Source organism: Pistacia vera, unplaced genomic scaffold (genome assembly GCF_008641045.1).
Source record: "Pistacia vera cultivar Batoury unplaced genomic scaffold, PisVer_v2 Contig190, whole genome shotgun sequence".
NCBI lineage: Eukaryota > Viridiplantae > Streptophyta > Magnoliopsida > Sapindales > Anacardiaceae > Pistacia > Pistacia vera.
In genome coordinates, this window is record NW_022195991.1 from 1,786,683 (window position 1) to 1,797,522 (window position 10,840).

Sequence of the window (10,840 nt, forward strand, 5' to 3'; positions counted from 1 at the left end):
CGAGTTTTTGTAAGAATTTTTTTTTCTTTTTTCTTGGTGTAAAATTGTGAATCAATTGAACTAGTTTAGCAATTGAGATGGTTCGTACGAAGGTAAGCAATGAGACTGAATCAAAAGAGTCTATTGAAATAATCAGTTCAGATCTTTATCGATTAACTTCCATAGGACAGTAATATACTTTTTAAGTTTTTAGTATATGTACATTGACTACTTTTAATATGAGAAATAAAATGGAATGAAGCTATAAATTATCACCAATTAACTATCTTTAAGTAATCGAGTGGTTTGATAAGGACTCTAAAGTTTTGAGCTTGATTCACTTCTTGGTTACTAATAGAGGTAGTCACTAGAGTTCTTACTCGGTTGGTAGTTCTAAGATCCCGAGAGATTAATTGAGATGTGTATAAATTGTACCAAACATATATATATATATATATATATATAATGGATAATCTCTTGCATATACCGGATTAATTGCTTTCTCTTGACTCTTCAATTTGGCCTCTGAACAAAATTTCGGCCACTTTTTTGCTGGGCCAATGGGTGCATTTTCTAACTGAACTAAGTTGAGAGTCTAGAATAAGGTTATGGGTATTGGGCTTAAGGTTTATTGCCACTTCAAATAGACGTCCTCGGTCCTCCAACAACTATGGAAACTTATTTTCATTAATATTATTCATATAAAAAAAAAAATTAATAGAATTAAATGAGATGTGAATACCGATTATTATAATAAAGACTCAATTCCACTCATTTAATTTACAAAATTGAGTTTTCCTTTTTGTGGTTAACTTTTTTTTTTTTTTTTTTTTAGGACAGTCTTTAAATATTTTTAATTATATGAACTAAATTCATTTAATAATTAATTTGTTTCGGGGATTGGGTCCCCACCCCTCTCAGAAATTAATCCGAAGATGAGTTTTCATCTCTATCCTTGCCCCATCCCCAAAATTTTAGTTTAAATACCCTCCCCGAATGAAGCAGGGACAAGGGGGAACCTGTCCAGCTGTACCCATGGGGGCAATTGCAATAGCTAGAAACAACCTAACAGGAATAATTCCAGTTGAGCTTTAATCAAAGAATGGTTCATCGTCATTAAGGTATTGTATTCTTTTAATTAAAACTATTAACCTAATTTACAATAATACCACTAGGCTCAACTTTGTAAATTCTAACGAAAGAAGACCAGCTCAAAGCCAGAGTCAATGAATCAACCTTTACCGTAGAATAGAAGTATTTTCGGCGATTAACTTTTGTTTCTGGCTAATGGGCTTAATGTCTTGGTCATCGTCCCTAGCTGCTCACATTTTTATTTTGCAATTGAAAAGAGTTAATGAACGGTTCTCACCCAAAAAATAGTCCACTGACAAATTCATACCCACCCACATTTTAAATCCTATTTCAGTACCCAAAACATAATTTTATTAGTAATTTTTATAAAACCCATAATTAATGAAGATAGAATTGTCACAAAAAATAATGCTACACTTACATCACTGTTTTACATAATTTTCATTACGTCATGATGTAACATATGTTACAACCACACAAATTTTTAATTATTTTGAATTTTTAATATTATAATAAAATTTGTGTAGTTGTAGTATATGACACATCATAATATTTACAAAATGATGTAAAAAAAATGGCATAAATGTAGCATTACTCTTGTCACCAAACAGTGGCTGCCAAAGAAGAAGAACAGTGCATGTTAGCAAAAGATGGCACACGTTAGCAACGTCAGATCTGACGGGTCTTTGTCATTTTTCGGCCTATCCTGGCGTTCAAAATCACTTCCGACACCACCCAAAGAATTCTCATCACCTCCTCTACAAAGCCCAAGCCTCCATTTGTCGTCATAACTCACCATTTTCCACCACCACCTCCATTCACACGTACGACTCTTCAAGTCAGATTTCCAATCGTTTTCAATGTCGAAAATCGTCTCTGTCACCACCAATAGACTCCCTGAATCTTTCTCTCCAAAAGCTCCAATATTTCCGATCCCGTATGCTCACCAATTGCCGACGATTGAAGCTTCCTCACCTTAGGGTCTTTTTAGTTTTAATTGGATTAATTGTGTTTGATTCGTACCATTTTTGTGTTTGTTGGGTTGAAATACAATTGAGAAATGTTTGTTTGTTGATTTTCTGATCACCGACACTCCCTAACGTCGACGGTAATGGCTGGCAATGGAAAATGTTGAGAAGAGAAGAAAGAAGAGAGGGTTTTTTTTAGTAACTTACTTTGCTTTCTATCCCAAACAGAGGATAACCCAATATTTGGATAGTAAAAAGGTGTTTTAAAAGTTTAAGCAATGGCCATTTTTTGGGTGGTAACATGTCGTTAACTCCAATTGAAAATTGCCGACATATAAATTTTTGTCGGAAGACTTCAGCAGCGTCTTTCCATAGCATTTATAAATTGTACCATACACAGGTAGAAAATTTATCATGCATTTGGTTTATTATTTATATCCATGTTTCAATCCTATTCTCACAATATTTATTTGATTAATTATTTAGAAAATATTATTATATTTTTTTTAATTATTTTTAGATTCTTTAAGTTTATTAATTTTATAAATACTCCTAAAAAAAGTTTAAAAATTAACAAAAATACTCTCATCCACCTATAGTTGTTGGATTCCAGTATCATCATTGATGGTAGCTAAAATCTGTCATAACGGCCTACAAATGACTAAAATTGTCTTGTAATTCACCAATTTGACCTTTTTTGGTCAAATCTGATTGTAAATTGATCCATTCTGAATCTGGCCTTTTATGACCGAATCTGATCAGAAAATGTCAGATCAATACACGTCCAGCCAGATCTGACTGGTCTACATTATAATGCTAGATTCTGACAGTAATGATCAAAATCTGACACTATAGATAGGTTGTGGTATTTTTGTTATTTTATAAAATTTTTATATATTAGAGTATTTAGTTAAATTAGCAAACTTAACAATTTTTTTTTTTTATAAATTTTTAAATTTTACCTAAATAATTTCTTTATTCAACTATCAAATACTATCTCTAAAATTTTATTCAAAATAATAAAACAAACATGCTAATTAATAGTATACGTATAGCCGACAGCGTAGCTGTAAGTCCTAGCATCTCATCAATGGGAAATAATGCAATTTTTTATTTTTTATTATTAATTTCTCATTGACTTGAGGTTCAAAAGTTTGGCATTTGTGTATATCACATCGCTGGGGCCAACCCTCGTTCCTTTCACGTCCCTAGTGTTTTTCCTGAGGCAAACCCTTCCAAAAATTTAACTTGATAAATTTGTTGATATTTACTGTCACGATGATGATATATTATGTATAGCATTCATGCATGCATGCACATGCTTTGTGATGCTCGGTGTGAGAGGAGCACGGATCCAAAGTAGAACTTACCATCAAAAGTTCAAAGGAAGAAAGACTACAACATATATATATATATATATATATATAGTTAGTAATCAATTTAATATTATAAAATAAATACAACTTTTAATTTTTACAAACTTTTTTATTAGTTAATTAACGAAAACCATTTAACAAATAAAATTTCTTATTAATTTTCAGACTTAAATTAGATTACAGTTCTCGTAAGTATATCTAACAACAAATAATTGTATCAAAGTTTTTAATTTTGAAAAAAAAAGAAATTGATTAAGATTTACCAATTAATATGATATAATTAGAGAAGTAAAAAAGTAAAAAAATAAAAATATATTAAACAATTAAAATAAAAGTTTTTAGAATTATGAAGCATTATATAGTTGTTTCTTCGAGAATTAGCTTTGTGCGAGGAAAACACAATCTAACCCAAAGTCAATGAATTAATCAACACGTCCCATATAAGTCTTTTCCAAGACCGTACTCTCCAGCTGGGGCCTGGGATCAAGTTGGAGGTCTCTAAAATGCTCACCTTTTTTACTTACAAATGAATCCATTTGGATAATCTGAAAATTCCGCAAGTGCCCCCTCTTAGAATTTTATTGAACAGCAGCAATATAAATTATTATACAATAGACAGGAAGAAACAGAATTGGCAATGGAGATGTTAAAGAAGTTGTTCGCCTCTGCATTCATATATGCACTTGTTCTCAGAGTCCTGGTTCAAGAGAGTCAATCAGGTTTTAATAACTCCACCCATCTTTAAGCATGAATTTAGTTATACTGTTATTTTTCCCAACCATTTAATTATATATTTTTTTTTTCTCTTTGTTTATCCTTATATATTCCAGGCTTTATTAACATAGACTGTGGAACACAAGAAAATTCTGGCTATTACGACGAAGATACCGGCCTGTATTACACTTCAGATGCAACCTTGGCAGGGACTGGTGTTGGCAATAATATCTCTTCTGAATACAAGAGTACTGCCCTTGAAAAACAATTCTTGAATGTGAGAAGCTTCCCAGAGGGCAAAAGAAATTGTTACACCTTGGAAATTGCTCCTGGCGATATTAAGTTTTTTATTAGAGCAAGATTCATGTATGGAAATTATGATGGCAAAGGTAAAGTACCAAGTTTTAATCTCATTCTTGGAGCTGATGTGTGGGATTCGGTGGAATTGGCAGATGCATCTACCATTGTTACCAAGGAGATCATCCATATTCCCCAGAGCAACTATGTATATGTTTGTCTTGAAAACATAGGCTTCGGAACACCTTTCATATCCGTGTTGGAATTAAGGCCCTTGAGTAATTCCACTTATTATACTCAATCAGGATCACTACTGCTCTATAGGAGGTTGGATGTAGGTTCAACTACCAATCAAACATTCAGGTGAGTCGTTTTATATCAGCAAGAAAGATTTAACAAATTTTCCTTTTTCCGTCAAGGTTCCATTTAAAAAATTATGACAGTAGATGTTGAAGGGCAAGTTGGCCAGGATTGTTACGTGGCAGCTGAGTCAACTTAAGTTTGTTAAACGTCAGAGTTAGTTAGTGTAATTAGTTAGAATCAGTTAGATTAGAAATGCGTGTGTAAACAATGCATGTGTTTATATAAGCTGTACAGTATCACGTGAATAATATGAGAGAGTGATTCTATTCTTCTTCTCTTCAAAGTTTACTCAATATTTTCTTCTCTCAAATCTTAACATGGTATCAGAGCTGCGATAAGGGGCCAGAATACTTGATTTCTTCAAAACCTCGAATCATCTCCATTTCAATTCACTTTCTTCTCAACTGAATCAGGAATCAGTCTTGATTCATTCGATTCATATTTCTGATTCATTAACATAAGTGAATCCCGATCTTTGATTCTTGATTTTTCTTTCGTTCAAAATCAAACTCATGGCAACTGAAGGAGCTAGCTCAACCGACGTTCAAAACACGCGTTCATCAGATGAAATTGATTTCAATCATCCTCTGTTCTTGCATCCTTCTGATACACCAGGTTCAATCCTTGTATCTTTTCAATTAACTGGTGTGGATAATTACTCTCTTTGGAGTAGGTCAATGAGAATAGCCTTGTTAGCAAAAAATAAACTAGGACTTATAGATGGATCATGCACCAGAACTTCAGTTTCCGCAAACATGCATCAGCAGTGGGATAGGTGTAATGCCATTGTATTGTCCTGGATCATGAATTCTTGTAACTAAAGAATGTGTAAGTGGTATTGTGTATGCGTCTAATGCTCACTAGTTTGGAAGGATTTACAAGAACGTTTTGATAAAATCAATGGATCAAGAATTTTTCAATTACACAGAGACATTGTCAGTCTTACAAGGCAGTTTATCAAATCAGCATATTTCACGTTTGAAGTTGCTATGGGATGAGTACTCCTCAATCATCCACTGCCTTCATGTGACTGTGACATGTCCAAATCATATGTTGACACATGCAAAATCAGAAACTACTTCAGTTTCTGATGGGATGAATGGACATATATTCAAGCAGAGGACAAATTTGATGTGAATCCCTTACCAAATTAATCAGGCTTATTCTATGTTAATCACTGAAGAGAGTCAGAGGAACATCAACACATTTTCACCAGCTGATACGCCTTTAGAACGACTGTATTGTTCTATCCTCACATCAATCAACCAAGTCAAAAAAAAAAAACTGGAATTTGGTTTGTGAGCACTGTAATATCAAAGGCCACAGAAGGAGAATGTTATCGGTTGATTGGATATCCTCCTGATTTTAAGTTCACTAAGAAGAAAGGACAATATCAACCATCATCGCTGCTCATAATGTCATTCCTCTGATCAGACAGATACTCACACTAATAAAATTCCTCAGCATCAGATTCATAAGTCATCAGCACTTTTCACGAAAGAGCAATATGTGAAATCTTGAAGCTTTGCACAAGGACTCCACATTCTCCTTTGAATGATATCAATGCTAACGGCAGGTATACAATGCTACCTTTCTTCTTTAGCAATAAGCAATCCTGGATTCTGGATACTGGTGTACACCTCCACTGTCACACGTATGAGCAGTTGGTTGACTTGGCTTCTCTGCTGTATCTCCATCAGTAAAACTTCCAAATGGTCATGATAAGAAGTTTCTCCATAGGCTCTTGCTTCCTCAGTCCAACTCAAAAACTCACAATTTCTTTATGTTCCTGACTTCAAGTTTAACTTGATCTCCATTGCCAAGCTCACTAAGGACTTATCTTGCTCTGTGTATGTTTTTCCTTTTGTGTTATTCAGGACCTCTCAAATGGGCAGGTGAAGGGGATTGGTAGACAAAATGAGGGCCTCTACTTTCTACTGCCAGTACATCAGCACAGCCACCATCAGAGTTAGTTCATTCAAGATTACCTGATACTGCTGTTTCACATGCTGTTATTCCAAGTTTTCCAGTTTCAAATAATAACACGAATTGTATGAATAGTTCTTATGAGTTGTGGCACAAACGATTGGGATGTACCCATTGCTAAACTCAAATAATTCTGTAATCAAACATGCTTTGTTAAAGATGACCATGCATTTGATGCCAATCTGTCCTCTTGCCAGCAAACCCGAATGCCATTCACAGCAAGTCAAAATAGAGCTTCTGCACCCTTTACTTTATTTACAGGATGTATGGGGACCATATTCTCAGCCTGCACATAATGGTCATAGATTTTTTTTAACATTAGTTGATGACTTCACCAGAGTTACTTGGATTTTCTTAATGCAGCATAAGCATGAAACAGTCATACATCTCAAGACCTTTATTGCTCTGTACATACTCAATTTTCTGCTCTCTGAAGATTGTCAGATCAGACAATGGGAGTGAATCTTTAACTCACAATGTACTGAGTTATTTACTTCTTTGGGGATCATTCACCAAAGTTCTTGTGTAGCCATCCTCAGCAGAATGGTGTCGTAGAGAGGAAGCATAGGCACCTTCTTGAAGTAGCAAGGGCATTACGGATTCAAGCACACATTCCCATCCCTTACTGGAGTGAATGTATCCTCACGCTGTTACATCATAAATAGACTGCCCACTGCAGTTCTTTCTAACAAAAGTCCATACGAAATGCTCAATTCCAGAACCTTCTGTTGAGTATTTCAAAGGTTGGTTGTTTTGTGTTATGCTGATACTTCACCTAAAGATAAGCTAGGTGTCAGAAGTGTTCCCTCTGTTTTTCTGGGTATTCACCACTCAAAAGGGCTACAGACTTCTATCTCTTGTCACTAAGAAATTGTTTGTTAGTAGGGACGTGCGATTCATGGAACATATCTTTCCCTTTCAATCTGCCATCCATCCCCAGTATTCCATTCAGATCCTACTGCTACTTTGGATTTGGTTCACATTTCAACCTCAGACTCATACACTGCCTCCTGAGTTCCTGATCCTCTTCCACAACATCAGTTTCCAAACTGATCCTGACATTCATGCTTCTTCTCATACTTCCGAATGTTACTCAAGACAATATTCCAGCTCCCTGAAGATCCTTCGCAGCACCAGGCCTCCATATGGCTTACAGATTATGTTTCTCCTCATGCTATTTTGCCATTCAGAAGTATATTTGCTATAATCATCTTGCTGAACTATCACTGCTTCCTTTCTTCTATGTCTAAACATATTGAAACTCTTCTTATGAAGAGGCTGTCAAATATCACATGGTATGACGCTATGCAAGCTGAAATCAGTGCCTTGGAAGCTAACCATACTTGGGCATAGTTTCTCTTCCTCCTGGCAAGGCACCCATCGGTTGCAAATGGGTCTTAAGGTGAAGTATAGGTCTGATGGCACTCTTGAACGTTACAAAGCCAGACTTGTAGCCAAGGGCTACAACCAGCGGCAGGCATAGATTTTACAGACACTTCTCTCCAGTTGCAAAAATGGTGACAGTGCGCACTATCTTGCTTTAGCTTCTGTATCAGTGGCCATTATATCAAATGGATGTTTTCAATGCCTTTCTTCAAGGTGATTGCATGAAGAGGTGTATATGGAGCTGCTAAAGGGTTTCGCAACAGGGGGAGTATCGAGCATGTAGATTGCTCAAAGCCTTTATGGCTTGAAACAAGCCAGCAGGCAATGGAACCTAAAGCTGACTGAAGCTTTGATTACAAAGGTTACATCCAAAGCAAACATGATTACTCTATGTTTACAAGAAAACATGGCAGCAAGATTGTCATCTACTGGTTTTGTAGATGATATCTTAATCACCGGAAATTGTGAAGAGATGATCAAACAGTTGAAAGACATTTTGCAGAGAAGTTTCAAAATAAAAGACTTGGGAGAGTTAGATACTTTCGCAGCATTGAAGTAGCTAGATCCAAAGAAGGCATAGTGTTAAACCAGCGAAAATATGCCTTGGAATTGATCTCTGAAGCTAGAATGGGAGATGCTAAACCAATCAAAACTCCTTTTGAGCAAAATCAGAAAGTTACTTCGTTTGAATATGATCAGAGATATCCACCAACAGAAGAAGATAAACTGCTGGAAGATCCTTCTATGTTCAAGAGATTAATAGGCAGATTGCTTTATCTAACTATGACTAGACCAGATATTAGTTTCTCAGTACAAACTCTCAGTCAACATATGCATAATCCAAAGCAGTCACATTTGGAAGCTGCACTGAGAATTGTCAAATATGTTAAAAAGAGTCCAGGACTTGGACTCCTGATGTCGTCAAATAGTAGCATGGAATTAATAGCCTACTATGATTCTGACTGGGCTTCGTGTCCAATGAGTAGAAAATCTGTTAGTGGATATTGTATAAAGCTAGGCGAATCTCTCATATCATGGAAAACAAAGAAACAAAACACTGTGTCCAGGTCATCACCAGAAGCAGAATATAGAAGCATGGCAAGCACAACTGCAGAGATTGTTTGGCTTTTGGGACAGCTGAAAGAATTAAACCTGGAAAAGATAAAACCTGTGAAACTTTTCTGTGACAATAAAGCTGTTTTGCAAATTGCAGCCAATCCAATGTTTCATGAGAGAACAAAACACATTGAGATTGATTGCCATTTTGTGAGAGAAAGAATCCAGGATAAAACCTTAAGCACAGAGTATGTATGCAGTGGAGAACAAATAGCAGATATCTTGACCAAAGGACTGGGTAGACAGCAGCATGAGAAACTGGTTGCAAAACTCGGAATGAAAGATATCTACAAGGTACCAACTTGAGGGGGAGTGTTGAAGGGCAAGTTGGCCAGGATTGTTACGTGGCAGCTGAGTCAACTTAAGTTTGTTAAACGTCAGAGTTAGTTAGTGTAATTAGTTAGAATCAGTTAGATTAGAAATGCGTGTGTAAACAATGCATGTGTTTATATAAGCTGTACAGTATCACGTGAATAATATGAGAGAGTGATTCTATTCTTCTTCTCTTCAAAGTTTACTCAATATTTTCTTCTCTCAAATCTTAACAGTAGAACTCTATGATGCAGGTTCAGAGATGACAATTATGATCGCATATGGTCGCCCTACAACAGCCCGAACTTGACAACAATATCTACCTCACTCTATCTCGACACTCGGAACTCTTTCCAACCGCCGTCCGAGGTCATGCAGACCGCCATTATACCAGAAAACGGTAGCGATTCCTTGCAGTTCAGTTGGGGGGGGTAGTGATTCCAATTTTCAATACTATGTGTATTTACACGTATCTGAAATTCAAAAAGTCGAGGCAAACCAGATTAGAGAAATGGACATCTATATTAATCAAAGGTTGTTTTATGGACCTCTTGTTCCCTCTTCATACGGATATACAACCTGTATATATTCCGTAACACCCTTAACAGGTGAAGGGATGAATGTGATATTAATCAAGAAAACCAATAATTCAACGCTACCGCCCATCCTCAACGCCCTGGAAATATATCGTTTAAAAGAATTCCCGCAATTGCTAACTGATCAACAAGATGGTACGTATGTTCTTCTAGACAAATATTTTCTTCACTGAATTAGTTGTCATTATTTTAGTTCTTATTTCTTTATGCTTGTAAAAATCTTATATAGTTGATGTCATCATGAATATCAAATCAAAATATGGAGTGAATAGATCAGATTGGCAAGGAGATCCTTGCGCCCCTGCAGATTACTTATGGCAAGGTCTTAATTGCAGCTACGATGATTCTAACCCCCCTAGGATCATATCCATTTAAGTGTACACTTTTAAACAAGCACCATCCTAATAAAACTTGACTAGACACTTTTCATAAAAGTTATTCTAAGTAAAATCTTTGCTAGCAGAAACTTGTCGTCAAGTGGAATAGCGGGCGAGATACCTCTAGACATATCAAAGCTGACATCAATACGAACTCTGTAAAGATATAAATCTCAAATGATCCTATAATCAATTTTCCGACCAATTAATGATGGTACATAGCCAAAGCCAGCTTAACATTTCAATTACGATTTCAGGGACTTATCCAATAATAGTTT

At 35.7% G+C, this 10,840-nt stretch overlaps 3 protein-coding genes across 3 annotated transcripts; all 3 read left to right on the forward strand.

Annotated features, from left to right (window-relative positions):
• The first annotated feature begins 4,052 nt into the window (after nt 1-4,052).
• On the forward strand, nt 4,053-8,258 carry LOC116127333 (putative leucine-rich repeat receptor-like serine/threonine-protein kinase At2g19230). The gene is made up of 3 exons (XM_031412982.1): nt 4,053-4,134; nt 4,246-4,789; nt 8,051-8,258. Exons 1-3 carry the CDS (start codon nt 4,053-4,055, stop codon nt 8,256-8,258), a joined length of 834 nt encoding a protein of 277 aa, XP_031268842.1.
• Nucleotides 8,259-8,788: 530 nt separating this feature from the next.
• LOC116127334 (secreted RxLR effector protein 161-like) lies at nt 8,789-9,583 on the forward strand. Its single transcript, XM_031412983.1, has 2 exons — nt 8,789-9,384; nt 9,478-9,583. The coding sequence occupies exons 1-2, from the start codon at nt 8,789-8,791 to the stop codon at nt 9,581-9,583; spliced, it is 702 nt and encodes a 233-aa protein (XP_031268843.1).
• Nucleotides 9,584-9,849: 266 nt separating this feature from the next.
• On the forward strand, nt 9,850-10,815 carry LOC116127224 (LRR receptor-like serine/threonine-protein kinase IOS1). Its single transcript, XM_031412876.1, has 3 exons — nt 9,850-10,320; nt 10,415-10,556; nt 10,649-10,815. Exons 1-3 carry the CDS (start codon nt 10,101-10,103, stop codon nt 10,722-10,724), a joined length of 438 nt encoding a protein of 145 aa, XP_031268736.1. The 5' UTR covers nt 9,850-10,100; the 3' UTR covers nt 10,725-10,815.
• The last annotated feature ends 25 nt before the right edge of the window (nt 10,816-10,840 follow it).